Consider the following 17,525-nt stretch of genomic DNA (forward strand, 5'->3'; position numbering starts at 1 on the left):
AATGGATAAAAGGATAACTTACTAGAATAATCTGAAACACAGCAGAACATATGGAAAAACAGTTATTGGTGCCAAGAGAAGAGTTGATTAATAGGTTGTTTTAAGGATGAAGTTTCAGAGCAGTAAGAACGACATTAAAATAAAGTGGAACTGAATGAAGAGAGTCCTTATTAATCAGATATGTTTCTTATGTTAATTGCTCATTTTTCCTGTCAGCTAGCGTCGACAGGAAGAAAAGGTGCAAGCCAAGCTCTATGGTTCCACCAAAGGAAAAGACGCTATTAGTGTCAAGAATAAAAGGCACTGCAGTTTTCAAGGTCTGTCCGCCTGCCGTCTTACCTTTTTGTTGTTGTATTTCAAAATGGTGTAGACTTTATCATCTAAATCAGATTTTAGTGGAGTTGCTATGACAGTACCAGGTACGTAATACTCGTCTCCCAATTGTTTCCTAACTCTTACAAATACATAGTCTCCAACCTGTAGAACCAGAAGAAGAGTTAGGTTGAGTACATCAGCTTTAAATTTTAATGGTCTGAAGGTCCTATCTTCTTAACCATTAACAGAGACAAGAATGCAATTACAGTGGTACCTCAGTTTTCGAACGTAATCCATTCCGGAAGACCATTCAACTTCTGTAACATTTGAAAACCAAGGCACAAAGGAATTTAATTGAGGAAATTGAGAAACACTCAGAGGAAGCCGTTCGACTTCCGAGGCACATTCGAAAATGGAAGCATTTACTTCCAGGTTTTCAGTGTTTGAAAACCGAAATGTTCGACTTCTGAGACTTTCAAAAACCGAGGTACAACTGTACAGTCATACCTTGGATCTCAAATGCCCTGGAACTTGGACGTTTTGGCTTCTGAACACCACAAATGTTTGTTCCAGTTTGCGAATGTTCTTTGGAACCCTAACGTCCGACGGGGCTTCCACGGCTTCTGATTGGCTACAGGAGTTTCCTGCAGCCAATTAGAAGCCATGATTTGGTTTTTGAACATTTTGGAAGTCAAACAGAGCGGATTCCATTCGACTTCCAAGGTACGACTGTATACTTTGTGAGCTTACAGTTTCAACTAAAAAAAACCAAAAAACCTAAACCAATGCCTTTCTTCTGCAGCTAAAGTTCTCCCCAAAGCATCCAAGTGGCTTAAACCCAAACTTTATTCACCTGTGAATCAGGAAGTGAAATATTATGGCCATACTATAAACATTATGCCCTTGTGTAGCAAAGGAGTAGGGCAAAGCGAATTGTTGACAACTTAGAAATGTCCTTAAAAATGTGTCAGCATGCATTCATCATGTGCCACAAGTTCTGATATCACCGCATAGCTGGCATTTACATTTAAAAACAAACAGCTGAATGAAACGTACTCTCACTAATCTCATGTATCATACTGTTTTGGGTCTCCAAGACGTTTTTGCTGCCTGAGTGGCAAAACAGAAAATGGCGCTCTCCCACACTGCCGCCACCTCTTCCACCACTGCTGTCTCCCACCACCACCACTGCCTCATTCACTGCTGCCGTCTGAGGCGACTGGAGGCAGTCCAGGGATGCACCAGCACACTGAGGGTAATGGGAGGAAGAAAAAAGGCCTGAGAGGGGCAGCTGCCAGTAGCAGCAGTTCTGCTGTTTATTACACAGTGGCCACAGGCGACAAGTATAGGAGGTGGCGAACTGTTCAGAGGCCTAGATCTGCCACCCTTCGCAGCTGTCCCCAGTCTGCCTGCCACCTGAGGTGACTGCCTCACCACGTCTAACAGGTGGGCCGGCCCTAGCAATATGTCCTTCCATCTATGACTGTGTCCCTTCTTTATAGAAATACAGTCCTACCTTGGAAGTCAAACGGAATCCGTTCCGGAAGTCCGCTCAACTTCCAAAACGTTCAGAAACCAAAGTGCGGCTTCCGAAACCAATCAGAGGCCGCAGAAGCCCCGTCGGACGTTCGGCTTCCAAAAATAGTTTGCAAACTGGAACAGTCACTTCCGGGTTTGCGGCGCTTGGGAGCCAAAACGTTCAGAACTAAGCTGTTCAAAAACCAAGGTACGACTGTAGTTATGAAAGAGCATTATAGAATAAGTAATAAGTAACTCTGACTCCACTGAGCAACTACACCCTGCTTTTATATACAGAGAATCAAGGGGAAGTGCTTTCTTTTGGTGGGGAGATGGCAGGATTCCTGCATATGCCCAGACACCTATACCTCTTTTTCTTTTAAGTTTTCCTGTAAGTGTTTCAGAAATTTTATTCACCAGAGTTGCACCTTATGGCTGGCCACCACATGGGTTCATCACCCTTCACATGCATCCTTAGATAAGTGTTATGTACTGAGTTGAATAGGATCCAAAAGGCAGCAGTCTGACTGGTCCTAGAACAATAGGATTCAGAATGCAGCAGTCTGATTGGTCCTAGAACAATAGGATTCAGAATGCAGCAGTCTGATTGGTCCTAGAACAATAGGATTCAGAATGCAGCAGTCTGATTGGTCCTAGAACAATAGGATTCAGAATGCAGCAGTCTGATTGGTCCTAGAACAATAGGGTCCAGAATGCAGCAGTCTGATTGGTCCACAGGAGCCACCCAATCCAGCTCCAGGTGGAAGTGAATCCGCAACCTGATTGGCCTACAGGTGAATCCCGGAATTAGCCAATCACGTTGGGCCCATTGTGTAAATAATGTATATAAAGCAGACATTCTGGGGGAACTTCCATGCCTCCTCACCACTATGAGCTGAATAAAGAGCATGAAATCCACACTCGACTCCAAGTATATTTCAATAAGAAAGCCCAATATCAACCTCAGACAGGTAAGTTCGCCTACTCTGGTCCCATTTGCACCCAGTAAAAAAGACTGGGCAACTTGGATGAGCTAAAAGGAAGGGGGTGCATTCCTTAAAGAAAGAACTATGTAGAGGAGAACATGCATGCACTTCAGAAATGGTAAATCGCCTACCTGCAAGGATGGACAAGGCATTGCACCCCCCACAGGTATAATGAACTTCAAGGGGACGATCTCCGTGTGCCCACAGTTGAAATCAACAAGTGCGTAAAAAGGAGTGATGGTTCGTATTACCGTCCCTAAAACAAAGACCAGGAGAGAGAAAGCAATCCATGATTCAGATTACATGCTGTGCTTTGCAGTGTGCGAAATAAATGGAAACAGCTTTCTTTAAAAACTGGTTTTCAAAGCTCAGTGCAGAGCATATGCACTGACTACAGATGAGGCAGCTCAACTGCTGGCAGCTCCATTTACAGATCACAACTAATGGAACTGGGAAAGACCCCTTTCCTTGGGGTCGTGGAAAATACTGGAAAACTGACATTAGCTAAAGCAGACAGTCCTGGGTGACATGAACCAATGGATAACAAAATCTAATGTGTTCCTAATTCCGGCCCCACAACTGGTTGCAACCTGAGGGGTGTTCAGCTTTCACATGTTAAAAGGCAGCATGAGGGGGGGCACAGAGGGTAGCTGTGCCACCCTCTCAACAGCAACCAGCCACAATGGCTATGCTCTACCTCCACTGTCAAGGCAGTATACTTCTAAATGCCAATTGCCGAAAATCACAATTGGGTTCAGGCCCTCCATTGGCATCTGGTTGGCCACTGTGAGAACAGAACGCTGGACTAGATGGGACATTATCCAGGTCCATTAGAATGTTCTTACATTCAGGACTCGGCTACATTAGTAAAGAAACAGCAATCTGAAGGCACTATAAACATGTGACACCAGATGGCGCCAGATAGCAGGAAATTTTTTAAATGCGGTTTTCCATAGAGATTTTTTTTCTTTTGTTAAAACCAGTGCTTTTTTTTCTTTAAAAAAATGTTTAGGGGTACTCTCATTTCCCTACTCATATTGAAATACTGCCCCTCAGTGAGGCCATACTTAGACTCACAAAATGTTTAGGGGTATGCGTACCCCTGCGTCCCCCCAGAAAAAAAGCACTGGTTAAAACGATCTAATTTCTGACTTAATCATAGCACGTTCTTTTCCCTGTGTTTAGATCCACCCTCAGTCATGCGTTTAGAAAGTGCGGAAAGGGAACTTGAACGCGTACCAATGTATGCACACAGAGCTGCTTGAAACAAGGATCCTTCCTCCTTTGCAATGGCTCTTATGCAGACACATTCTCAAACCCACTGAATGCACAGCCAACAGTGGATACGTAAGAGGGAAGAACTTCAGCATTCGGTACAAGTTTCCAAGTCTCACATACAGCATTTGTGTTAAGTCTGTAATAGTAGGTTGCCTGCATTGGGAGGGGGTTGGACTATGGGTAACTTTTAAGGTTGCTTCCAGTTCTTGTTAGTTTCTGTTTATGCCACTGTGCAGTGCTTGGAGTCACAAGACTCTGTTTTGCATTCCAGAGATTCCATGTACAACCAGGGTCTATTTGATTGGTCGTGCAAGAAGCAAACAACAGTAAGCTTAAGTTCTTGTGAAGCTGAACTGAATGCACTATCTTATTCACTTGTGGATTGTGAATGGTTGTTACAATTGTGTAGAGACATGAGAATTCCTGTAAAGTGTCCAATCCAGGTTTATCAGGACAACAAAGCATGTTTGGCTTTGCTGACTTTTGAAGGGTGTAAGCAAAGCACAAAGCACTTGCAATTGAAGCTGCAACATGCTAGAGAATGTGTCCAGAAAGGACTCGTAACGGTGTCCTATATGCCAGGTAATGAAATTCCTGCTGATTTATTGTCCAAGGTTGTTCCAAGGGATCAACACTGTACCTATGTACAGAAACTGGGTTTGTACTGAGATTGTACTGACACACTGCCCAGTGGTGTTCACAGAAAGGGGGAGGATGTTAGTTTCTGTTTAAGCCACTGTGCAGTGCTTGGAGTCACAAGACTCTGTTTTGCATTCCAGAGATTCCAGGCTGTTGGAAGTCTCACGGAAGACAGGAGATGGATGTGATGTTACTGGTTTCCTGTTCCTTTGTTTTTTGGTTGCTCTCTGCTTTCACAGAGAAAGCATGTATATTTCTTTTCTGTCTGCGTAGTTAGAAATGAAACCTAGCAATGTAGCTCAAACCTCTCATCTCTTCTGCTGTGTTTGATACTCTGATGAATGGAGAACATCTCTGCAGCCTTATCAAAGGTTCAGGTTGTTAATCATCGTCGGAGGAGATTCCGAAGGCTCGACTGGAGGAGTAGCTCTGTCGAACACAAGTTCCGACAGTTCTATGGTAACAGGTGCCCCTGACAGTCCCATGTGCGTCCTTCCTTTCTTCCCCACTGCACACTGCCAAGATTTGAAAATTCTGCACACACACGTAAGCATATACCCCCACATAGGCACTAATGCCCATTCCTCAAAATATGTATAGATCCTAAACATTTGAACCAGCATTGCCAACTATGTAATATCTCTGCATTGCGAGCTAAATATTACATTTGGTAACTATCCTGGCTGATTAGTTATCACTTCCTGCTCCAAAGGACTCCCATCCACACGCCAGGTCTTGACACTGGTTTTAGGGTAGAATTCCAAGCCAAACAAACTACTATTTACAATGTAATTACCTGGGTAGTAAAATCCCGTGCTTTCTGATCTTGCAATGACCTTGTGGCCCTTGAGAGCATCAACCCTTTTCCCTTTCTGCGGCTTCTTTTCCTGTAGCTTTGATGAAAATTTCTGTGTTGCATATAAATGAGAAAGAGAGAGATTCGCCCACCCCCAGTTCTTGAGATGTACATCATAACTAGACAACAACAACAACAACAACAGAAAAAAGGGCATACAGTGGGGCAATATGCATAAAACAAAACTTTTGCAGCTTTAGTAGTAAGCGCTTAGCACTTTTCAGTGTAATATTTAAGAACAGCTAGCGTTCAGAATGACTTATTGGTCAAATGGGGGGCTGTAGATCAGTAGTAGGGCAGATGCTTTGCATATAGATGATACCAGATTCATTCCCCAGGACTTCCAGTGGCAAATATATCATTACAGGGTTAGGGAAGTTCTTTACAGGGAATTTCTCTTCAGCCATTGCTAATCAGGTTGGGAAATATGACTGAAGGAACCAATGGTCTGATTCAAAATAAATCAGCTTCATGTCTCAGTCAGCAGAACATGAGACTCTTAATCTCAAGGTTGTGGGTTTGAGCCCCACGTTGGACAAAAGATCCCTGCATTGCAGGGAGTTGGACCAGATGATCCTTGTGGTCACTTCCAACTCTATGATTCTATGTTCCTACAGTTTCAAATCTTCTTTTGTAGAATAAAACCACGATGGGGTCCTTTCCTGGCCAAGACCCCATCAACCTCATGAACAGCAGAACGTTTTGCTCTAATCATGTCTTTGGAAACAAATAGCTGCTCCAGGGGCAAAATGGGATGGAGAATAAAATATATCACCAGCAAATGGGGGGGAAATAATCTAGGCTAGACAAGAAAAGGCTATGTGACATTGGATAGATAATAAATGCTGCAGCTGCCTTGGAGCATGAAAAGCAGGTATCTCAGGAGGAGAAACTTTGAGTGCTGTTGTTCCACCCACATACTGGTTTTTGATCCAGTGAAAGCTTCTGAGGGCAGAAAGGGCATTTTCATTCACCATTCCCACTGCAGCCCCTAATACCCACACCCAATTTGTTCCAAAGGTTTGAGGGACCCTCTGAAAGGTAGTTTTTGGGAGCAACAGGGGAAAGAGGGTCGATCAGGGAAATAGCTGCCCCTATTCCTCTATTAGTGGAAGAACCCACCCAACCCTCTGAGCATCCCCTCAAACCAAATTATTGGGATCCATGCTGAGGGAACAACTGAATCTAGCTCAAAGAATCTACTCTTTCAAGGGAAGCAGAAAATGTTCCCAATCCCTCTTAAAGCTACTAGCTTTGAATACTCATTTTCTGTAACCCTCTTCATCAGTGCCATGGATGTGCGAAATGTGCTAACACTTGAAAGGTGCTCTATTAAATGCCAAGTCTTCTTCCTCCTTTATGCTTTTGCAATTACAATAACATTTCATTTTCTGATCTAAGGCAACCTAGTCTAAACTTATGTGATCTGACTTTTATGGAATCTGTTTCAGACAAAAAAAATCTGCTCTGCACATTTCTGCCTTCTAGAAGAAGTCGTCAGTGCCTCCGTAACTCTGTTTTGAGGCTCGGTAGATCTTTTAGACAGCATCTTAAAAAGCAGAGACATCACCTTGTTGACAAAGGTCCGTATAGTTAAAGCTATGGAAGTGAGAGCTGGACCATAAAGAAGGCTAATCGCGGAAGAATTGATGCTTTTGAATTATGGTGCTGGAGGAGACTCTTGAGAGTCCCATGGACTGCAAGAAGATCAAACCGATCCATTCTTAAGGAAATCAGCCCTGAGTGCTCACTGGAAGGACAGATCCTGAAGCTGAGGCCCCAATACTTTGGCCACCTCATGAGAAGAGAAGACTCTCTGGAAAACCCTGATGTTGGGAAGGATGGAGGGCACAAGGAGAAGGGGACGACAGCTACCAGCATGAGTTTGACCAAACTGTGGGAGGCAGTGGAAGACAGGAGTGCCTGGTGTGCTCTGGCCCATGGGGTCAAGAAGAGTCGGACACGACTAAACAACAAAGATCTTTTAGCCATCTGTACAAACAACAGCAATGGTGCAACTCTACCCACAAGCTTAACAATACCAACTTTCCAGCTTTTTTTGATAGCTTACATTAATTCAGCATTAGGTCTGAACAGATAGGCAACTGATAAGCTCAGCCATAAAAGGTTACTATTTCTCTTTCAGCATTAATAGGCCATCTCCTCAGTGCTTTTTAAAAAATCAGATTTGTCCAGATTTGTCCAAAGATTTAAATTCCAAGAAAACAGCATTGCATTCACTAATATACAAAGGAAATGTACCTTGCCAAACATCTTTTTCTAACATCAAGTCATGTTGAGTATAGCTCCTGTTTAGGGTGTGTGCACAAAATAAGTTAAGTAAACATTTAGGCAAGACAAATAAAAAACGGGGGGAGGGGGGGACAAGCCATTGTTTGAAACATTTCATTTCTATCCTGAGCTCAACACCATTTCTGAATGACACCTGCATTTCTACCACTCAGTCCTGAAGCTTTGCAGCTGCAGATTAGCAATTACTGAAGATGGGGCTCTGATTAGGCTGCTAATGCAGGTTGTCTCAGGATAAGTGATTGCACGGTGTTAATCACATCGCAGTCAGTAGCATATGTTGGCATGTCAGGACAGCAGGAGGGAAACACACCAGAAGGAACTGGTAAAGTGCAGAAATGTTTCTGCTCCTGCAGAGCGGAGGAATGAACTGGTGGGTTAGAGGAAGATTATCAACAGCTACCGTACTCACTTAATGGACGCTTCCTATTTTTATTAGGATATATCAAAGATTTTAGAGATTCAAGGGCACCGGATATTATCTTCAATCATTATTATTAAGCCAGCTCCCCCCCCCCAGCCCTTTTTACAAGCACCATTCACGGTGAGCCATACTAGCATGAAACAACTTTTCAGTGGCAGAGTTGAAATGCAGAATTAGAAAGGATCTCCTCTGCCTGTGGGGCAGGACACACACAGTCATTCCAAGGCATCATGTGGATATTTGTTATGCAGAGGCTGACAGGGAGGGGGGTGCCTGTGGGGAACTGACCCACATGTCAGAAGACTGGTAAGGCATGATGCACGCCAGAGAGGATCAAGGACAGAGGGGCTGTGAGGTGACCAAGATGCTGCTGTGTAGCTGTGTCCTTACAGGGAGGAGACATCTTGCAGTCATGCTTTGTGAAATTTAGGTGGCTGTGTTGAGGGACCGAAACCCAAAAGGGAAGCCTCAGGGAAGTGACTGACTACAGAGCTGACTCTGGGTGGTCTCTACAGCTGTCTGATGTTTGTGATGGTCCCTAGTATCCCTCTAGGTCCTTTCCTCAGTCTGACACCTCTCCTTTATTAATTGTATACCATTTTTCCTTGAAGGACAGGGCTGTGCCCCAAAATGCCCTCTCTCAGCTCTTAAGAGCCAGTACAGTCATACCTCGGAAGTTGAACGCCTTGCGATTTGAACATTTTGGCTCCCAAACACCACAAGCCCAGAGGTGAGTGTTACGGTCTGCGAACGTTCTTTTGGAACCCAAACATCCAATGCAGCTTCCGAACGGACTTCCGGAACAGATTCCGTTCGACTTCTGAGGTACGACTGTATCTTATTTCTACTTCATGTGGCACACTGTGCTGTAGAAGCGTTGATCGTTTAGGTCACAGCTTTCCAAACTTTAAATGTTGGTGACACACTTTTTAGACATGCATCATTTCGCGACACGGTAATTCAATTTCGCCAGCAAACTGGAGGTTAAACAAACCCCTTTCCAGCCCCAGGAGGAGTGCGGGGAGCGTTTGCGCTACACACTGCAGCAGACACACTAATGTGTCGCGACACACAGTTGGAAGGCTCTGGTTTATGTGATCAAAACCGCAATCCTATGCATGCTTACTTGTGAACAAATTCCACTGAACTAGAGGTCTTCTGAGTAGGCATTTGTAGGTAAGATAAGGGCACTTTTCTAAATCTCTCCGCATTTGAACATAAGCCATCTCTTGTTTAACTGGTAGCAAAATGAGAGCTTTTCACTTTGTTAAGATTGAAAGAAATACACAATTGGAAATCTGCCAGAGGTCTGGCCTTTTCTCAAAAGATAAGCTCCCTCTGTAATGCTTGCCAAAGAGCTTTTAAAAAGAAATAAGGAAGAAGCTTTATTAGCATTTTGATAACACTTTCCTCAATAATTTTTTTGTTTCCCTGACTGAATGGTTGATTTAGCATAATCCTGCTGGGCGAAAGTTTTCATTTATCAACTGTCCATTTGAAATTACAGATTACATCAGTCAATCAAAGCGTAGAGCATCATTTCCTCTCCAAGTAGCAGGTGCCTATTTCATACAAATGAGTGATATTTAAAGCCAAACTGGCTGCTAAATGTGCTGCCGTTTCCCTGCACAAGAGGTTTAAGGAAACTCACATCCCTGGTATGTTTAGAAAGTGCCAGTGAAAGCTGCTCCATCCCCATTATGCGCACAAAGAAAAACAACATTTTCATTTTATCAAAAGGTTACTGTTATGTACTAAGCTAGTACATCCTAGAACAATAGGCAAGTAGGATCCTAGAATGCAGCAACTGATTGGCTTGCAGGAAAAGACCAATCAGGCTCCAGGAGGAAGTTAATCAGCCTATTAGGCTGCTAGGATCGTAGAATGCAACAACTGATTGGCTCTAGGAGGGAAGCAGAATCAGCCAATCAGACAGGACTCATTGTGTAAATAATGTATATAAAAGCCTGAGGTTTGGGGGGCAATTTAATCACTGTTTTACAAGCTGCAATAAAGAGCATGAAATCACTACAAGACTCTGAGTATATTTCAGTTACAGTCATGCATATTTGTCTAAGCCCAATACAATGCACCCTTGTAGGAGACGAACCATCACGCACAAATGTTTCCATTTATATATTTTATAAAGTAGTATCTCACTCCTCAACATGGAACACAGCACTAGGTTTGGCTCTAAAAATCCCTCACCAAGGGAAGCAAGCAAGCAAGCACCTTTGCAACTGAGGTTGCAGTCCTCAACATTTCAATTAGATAACATTTTTTAAGTGGAGAAAAGGAATAATGCTGCACGTGACTGGCATACATTGGGAAGTTTCACAGTTCACATTTCTTGTCTGGTCTTTCTCAGAGGGAGTATCACAGTAACGTACAGATGCTGCGTTCACTCACAAGAGTAAACAATGGTTTGGCGCTAAAGGGATGAGCTGCAACAAGCCCAAACAAAGTGTTGGGCTTGCATTTCCTCACCTCCTCCCGCGTGGCTGAGAGGACAACCTCTGCCTACTTCAGGTTTACTGAATCCCTTGGTTGAATACAAGCTCTGGTCATCTTCATAAGAAGCCAACCATGGTTAGTTTCATAATCATGGCTTACGAAGCTGGCTTATTAAACCAGCAAATTAAAATAGAAGGAAGTGGTGGACTTTCCTTCCCAGAAGGTATTTAAACAATGGCTGGGTGGACATCTGTCAGGGATGGTCCTGCACTGTAGATCCTGCACTGAGCAACATAACCTTCAAGGTCCCTTCCAACTCTATGATTCTATGATAGGGCACAAAGTGGCAACCCAGTGCCCATCTGCTGTTGCTGCTGGATGTAATGTTGCACATGAGGAAACCTGGGTTCAAATACCCATTGAAGCCCAAAGCTTATTTGGTGACCTTTGGAGGTCACCATGATTAAATTTTAAGGGTTTCTTTGTCATGAAGAAAAAAAAATAGATCTCTTTTCTTGAAAAGTTGTGCTATATCATTTCCTTTCCATCTTTTATTTCCATACATAGGCAAAACATGCCAAACAAAGCTACCGCGAACCTTAAAAACCCGAGTATTTTCAATATGTTGCTTATGCTTGAAAACTATGCTGGTGGCATTGCTAATGAAGTGTGTACTCTACTGCTCTTTTAAAATGCACTTCACTTTGGCTTCTCAGTTCGTCCCTAAGATTGCGTTTCTTTCTTGCATTTTACTGATTTTTTATTTATTTTTTTGCAAGCTGTCTTGTGCATTTCTTGTAAAAAAACAAAATGAAACACCCCATAAATAAATAAATAAGTAATGAAATACCACCTACCTGTTTAGCAGGGCAGATCCGAAGGGGACAGATTCTCTGGGGTTCCTCTTTGGAAGCTTCTTTAAGTTCAATGGCCTGCTGTTCATACGTTAATCCTGTCAGAATCTCATCTTCCAACAACATCACCTCTTCGTAGGAGATGGGCCAACTCGCATTTTCTAAGGCCTGGAGCAAAGATTCCTTACGTTCTATATACGAGACCGGCTTGTTCTGTTCGAACCTAAAAGCGAAAACGGGACTTGCACTCTGAGGCTACATAACAAGAGATACTGTCAGGCTTAAGGGAATCCTATCCCTCCCACTGTGTCAACCAAGAAGCAGATAAACAAGAAGAGTTCTTACCAAGTGATTTATTCAATATTCACAGAGAGAGATGAAGGAATGTGGTCTCTCTTAGATAATGGTGTTGCTCCAAGTAAAGTCCCACCCCCTTAGTCCCTGTGCCAGCTAACCAGTGCTTTCTGCCTCTGAGCTTTCAGTTCTACTACTCTCAAGGCACACCTAGTCCTGGGAGAGGAGGGGTCATGAATGCTTTCTAAAGACAACGAGTCTGTCATCTGTCTCTCCCCTGGTGCTTCTTCTTCCTACTGCTCTCCCAATATTTCCCAGCTTCTCCCCTCTGCAGCTATGACCTTCTGCAAACCACTGTTTTAAATCTATACTGTCCTCCTCTTCTCGGGAAGGTTCGGGGGGTGGTCCCCACCATTCCTCTTCAGTCCAATCCCTGACATCTACGTATGTTGTGGGTGTCATGATCAACCAGTTGAAGAGTTTACAATAGACATAAGGAGGATTAAGTTTGGTCAGAATCGAGTATACACTTCCTGAGTTAATGCAAAATACATTACTTCTGGTCAACGAGCCACCATAGTCGCTAGAGGGGTGTGAAAATTTGCGTCCTGGGGTTTATAGACTTGTCTACCCATGTACTATCTGAAACCAAGGGAGTATATTGGTTGCCAGGTGTGATTTTTTTCCCCTGGCTCTCCTATGCCACTAAGGAAGAACAAGCAGCAGCCTCCTCTAGACAACTTCGCTTTGACTTCTGGAGGCTTCCCGGCTTGGAAAGTATGGTGATGGGGAAAGTTGCAACTATTGAACTTGGCTGTTTTATGCTGTAGTTAAAAGCATGGAGCCCCCACGACGAAAAATGACGGCAAATTCATAGAGGTCAACCAGGGGCTCTTAGCTATGACAGGTAAATGGAACCTCCCAGGGTACAATCTGAAGGCACTTAAGACTACTACCCTGCTAAAGCTAAACAGGTCTGGGCCTGGTCAGTGCTTGGATGGGAGGTCGCTTGAGAACTGCCTTGGGTTCCATGATGTAAGCAAAAATAACAGTACCTACACAAGCACAGTATACATTTGCATGCCAGAGGCTGGGGACAAAGAAAGGCACTTCCCTTCATGTCCTGTTTGCAAACTGCCAGAATAATAAGGGTGATTGCTTCATGAAGCAGAATGCTGGACTAAGCAGACCTTCTTTTCCAATCAAGTAAGGTGAGACTTATCTTCATTTTGATCATACTGTGGTACTATGAGAAAACCATACATTGGTGGGTTGGACGAGGACTAATAAACTGACTTCTGGCAAGACAGGGCTCTGTGGGTGTTTCCTGGGTCTGGGAAGTAGGTAAGTTGGCTGCCCTGGATGGGGTCGAACTCCCCTTGAAGGAACAGGAGTGCAGTCTGGGACTGCTCCATGATTCAGCTCTGTCACCAGAGGCTAAGGTGTCCTCAGTGGCTAGGAGTTCCTTTTACCAACTTCGGCTGGTAAGACAGCTACAGCCATTCCTGGACCAGAATAGTGTGAGCACAGTTGTCCATGCATTGATATCCTCAAGTTTTGGATTACCGTCATGCAGTCTATGTGGGGTACCCTTGAGCTTGGTGCAGGGGCTGTAGCTAGGTTGCACTGGGGAGCAAAACACCTCCAGTGTATAACAGCCTGCCTGTAATGGCTCCAGGGTTCTTAAATAGCAGCTAGAGCGTTATCACGGCAGTTGCTGAAGGAAGGAGTGGCAGACCTGCTCTCAAAAAACCGTGAGAAAAGGAAGTACCACAGCTACCAACTCAGCAAGGGTCAGGTGACAGAAGGGCCCAATAGGGTTCCACTTGCACCAAAAAATCAACTATGTATGGGCTCCTGACAGAACACATTACGTAAGCACGGACTAAACCTGTGTTATTTAATTCATGCGAATTAGGCTAGAACTTTGCAGAATTAAACATATTAGGCTATTGGTACAGGCTGGATACACTTCTTATGTGCCCAGTCATGAGAGAGGCATCCTCACCCACTAGCAAATGCAACATCAAGTGATGCTTTGCATACATGAAAAATATGACATCATTTCCTATTAGCCACAACCAATACCCTCCAACATTTCTCCAGTGAGAATAGGGACATCCTATTCCATAAGAATAGCACCCCACCCATCTGACTGGGTAGCCCTAGACACTCTGGGCGGCTTCCAACATACATAAAAACATAAAAAAACATTTTTAAAAAGTTTAATAAAAAAACCTTCCCTATACAGGGCTGCTTTCATTTCTCCAACATTTCTCTGATGAAAAGAGGGTCGTCCTAAGGAAAAGCAGGACTTTCCAGGATCAAATCAGAAAGCGGGACGGCTTCTGTAAATCTGGGACATTCCCTTGAAAATAGGGACACTTGGAGGGTCTGGCAACCCCTTATGGATCTTGGAGCCGCTAGAGTCCGGGTGCGTGGGGGGGAGGGACAACCTGCAACCCTCAGTGAAGTTTCATGAAGATAGCAAGGAAGGGAGATAAGTCAAAAGGAGATGACAGAAAACAGAGAGAGAGAGGTCAAACAGAAAGAAAAGGGGGTGCCCCACCCACTTTTACCTCCAGCCCCCCCCATCACTGGCATATGGCCCCTGACAAACTTTCCCTAAGGGACTGTGGCCCTCAACAGAAAGCCCCCCCCTGCACTATAGAGATGATTTTAAAAAGCATGAAATAAAATGCCTAAAACTCAAGGTGCACTTCCAACGGAGACATGAAACAGTGGCTCCCATTCCATCTATACTTTTTAAAAAATAAAAAAAAAAAAAAATTCTTGAGCTGGAAAGCAAGAAGGCAGCATCTTACTTGTCTTTTTCCTCCTGGGGTAACGCTCTCCAAATAAGCTGATCAAGTCGCCTGTTAATGAAAACACAACAGTTTCTCAGAGCGCAGTAAGTGCACTTAACGAGATTAAATAAAACAGAACGCTCCATTCTTTTTAAAATAGGGGAGGGAGACCTGTGGCAAATCTGTACTCTGAGAGGCCGTAAAAAAGAAGTGTCAAGCTGTCCTCATCGGCCAACTATGAAATTCAAAATTATCCTCTGAAAACAAAGGCATCAGGAAAACATTGCTTTTCACAGTAACAATGTGACACAACCAGGGACGTGGAAGAATGCAGGTGAATTCCCATTGTAGCCTGCACAATGCTGTTCCATTGGGAGTTCCATCCAGTACAGAGTAATATAAACAAGCCACACAGCTGATAAAACATTAGTTGGTCAGGATTGATGCTGGCTTCACATATAACACACAATGGCTTGGTCTACAGATGTCCTATGTAATCTGAAGGTGCTTCTACTCATGCATGGGAGTAGAGGGGGCTGGAATCTGCATTGCACATCATTCTAGTGGGACAATTGACCCTCAAGGAGCTGAAGCTGGGGTGGGGGGCTTTCCAGGGTCTCAGGCAGTGGTCTTTCCCATCATCTCCTACTTGGCCATTTAACTGGACATACCGGGAACTGAACTTGCAATGCATATACTCTCCTACTGAGCCATGGCTTTTCCTTTCGATTTTATCAGTCTGGTAGCAAGCTACTACTCCACTAACAGGATATGTGGTGGTTTTCTACTGAAGGCCTGCTGAAACAATTAAGTGCCACCTTGAAGGTAAACCAACAAATCAAATCATTCAACGGTTTCGGTAAAGCAGGGATGCGGAACCTGTGGCCCTTCCATACGCTGTTGAACTACAACTCCCATAATTCCTGGCTGTTGGCTGATGGGAGTGGAGTCCAACAGCATCTGGGAGGCAGCAGATGTTCTCCATCCCTGTGGTAAAAAAAAGGATACCAAGAGGACCTGCAGAATGGCAGCTTCTGGGAGGTTTGTTCCCATGAAACGGGTCTGGTGAAGAGCCCTCAGGTGCAGCACAGCTCCCCCGGAAGGAATTTGGCAGCAGTCCTGAACTAACCCCGTCTCTCTCTGAACCACAGGTGCATCCTTTTGGCAGTCAGGGGCCAGAGCTACGACAGCATGCCAAGGGCATTTGTGCATTCCAGGGTATAATGAAGCATTCCAGGATAATTTTTGTGTCACATACTGAGATTCCCTAATTTATTCACAGGCATAAAATCTGACAGCCTCGGGATATTTATTTCTGAAGGGCACATGTTGCTTTCTGTTCGCCACCTGCTCCTTTTCTTATGCCTGTGATTATTCCAAACAATAATTCACTGTAGTTTTAAGATCTCTTTGTTTCGGGGGTGGGGTGGGGTGTCATTCACCGCCCAGCAGGAAATATTCTCCTTCTTTCTGGAAGGTATGGCATTATTGTTACTGCCATTTTTTGCTTCAACTAAATATCATGCTAATAGCGCTTGGGTTATTTATCGAGGAGGACGAGTTAATGTCATGCGTCCTTCTTCATTAAAGCTTTTCCGTGCAAAGACAAATTGGACAATTTGGCAGGCATCAAATAAAAGTTCGACCTATCGCGATTCAGAAACTTGCGCTTCAACCCCTGCAAATTCAATTTGCAGAAATATAATGTACCATTCGTGGCGTAATAGACAAGCCTGAACAGCTGCTGTGAGAGACATTTAGAGTTATTGCTTGGTCATTTGCAAACAGCTCCATATTGAAATTTGTCCTCTTGATATTCCAGCTTGGAGAAGTCCCATAGGGAAAACAGTAACTGTTTCAAATATATAATGCTATTTTACAGCTGAAGAAATTCAAATCGTACAGTTGTCTTCCCCCAAAACGCCAACCAATCTTAGAGAGGAGCAGAAAACACATTTCTGTCTTGAAAAGCAAGTTAAAAACTTTGAGGAAGATAAATGCATTATTTCCAAATGCCTAAAATCAACTCTATGAATAACTAATGGAGTATTAATAAATATTAATGGCCAAATGTATCTTGCATATTACATTTATTTATGTCCTAGTCTTGAAAATGTCAATTAATAAAAATACTTTGTGTGTACAAGAGTAGACTTGCCTTTCATACACTTTGATTGCTTCTTGCAACTTCTTCTTATAAGCATCAAGATCCACTGCTTGAGGATTGATCAGCGTGACATATTTCTTATTGTTGCTCACATGGGCAAAGGGGAGAACCTGCCGCAGAAACACAGGATCAGGCCTTTGAAACTTGTCACTGTCAAATTCTGAAGCATGCACAGCCATAGAATGTATTGAGTCTAACTAGGCTAAGTAGGGAACAAAAAGAAAGCTTTGAATGCTACTAGCCCACAAATCCCCAGCACATGTGATTGTTTACCTAGCAATTATAGGTACGCTTCCAGGGGGCAGGGTGGGGGATTACAATAGAAAAAGGCAGTTAACAAATTACAATTTAGCTAAAAATAACTATAAGCCAACAAGAAATAAAACAGTAAAATCCAAGCAGCTTTAAACAGTAAAGAAGCCTTTCGCAAGGGCTGACATGAATACAAAGTAGGCACCAAGCAGACCTCAGCCTGGATAGCTCAGCTGGTTAGAGCGTGGTGCTGATAACGCCAAGGCTGGAAGTTCGATCCCCATGCAGGACAGCTGCATATTCCTGCACTGCAGAAGGTTGGACTAGGTGATTCTCAGGATTCCTTCCAACTCTACAACTCTATGATTCTC

The 17,525-nt window shown here is 43.7% G+C and overlaps 1 protein-coding gene across 3 annotated transcripts in view; it reads right to left on the minus strand.

Moving 5' to 3' along the window:
* Positions 1 to 17,525, minus strand: part of VWA3B (von Willebrand factor A domain containing 3B) — a 66,428-nt gene that overhangs the window by 6,214 nt on the left and 42,689 nt on the right. For 2 of the 3 annotated variants that reach the window (XM_081001283.1, XM_081001285.1), the window contains exons 21-26: positions 16,894 to 17,012; positions 14,754 to 14,804; positions 11,638 to 11,857; positions 5,533 to 5,644; positions 2,951 to 3,075; positions 340 to 477 (exon numbers count right to left, since the gene is read on the minus strand). In XM_081001283.1, the coding sequence (XP_080857409.1) occupies positions 340 to 477; positions 2,951 to 3,075; positions 5,533 to 5,644; positions 11,638 to 11,857; positions 14,754 to 14,804; positions 16,894 to 17,012 (765 nt within the window). The remainder of the gene's footprint in view (positions 1 to 339; positions 478 to 2,950; positions 3,076 to 5,532; positions 5,645 to 11,637; positions 11,858 to 14,753; positions 14,805 to 16,893; positions 17,013 to 17,525) is intronic. The other variant, XM_081001284.1, reaches the window with a different exon arrangement.

This window comes from Podarcis pityusensis (assembly GCF_964106645.2).
Source record: "Podarcis pityusensis genome assembly, chromosome: 4".
Classification (NCBI taxonomy): Eukaryota; Metazoa; Chordata; class Lepidosauria; order Squamata; family Lacertidae; genus Podarcis; species Podarcis pityusensis.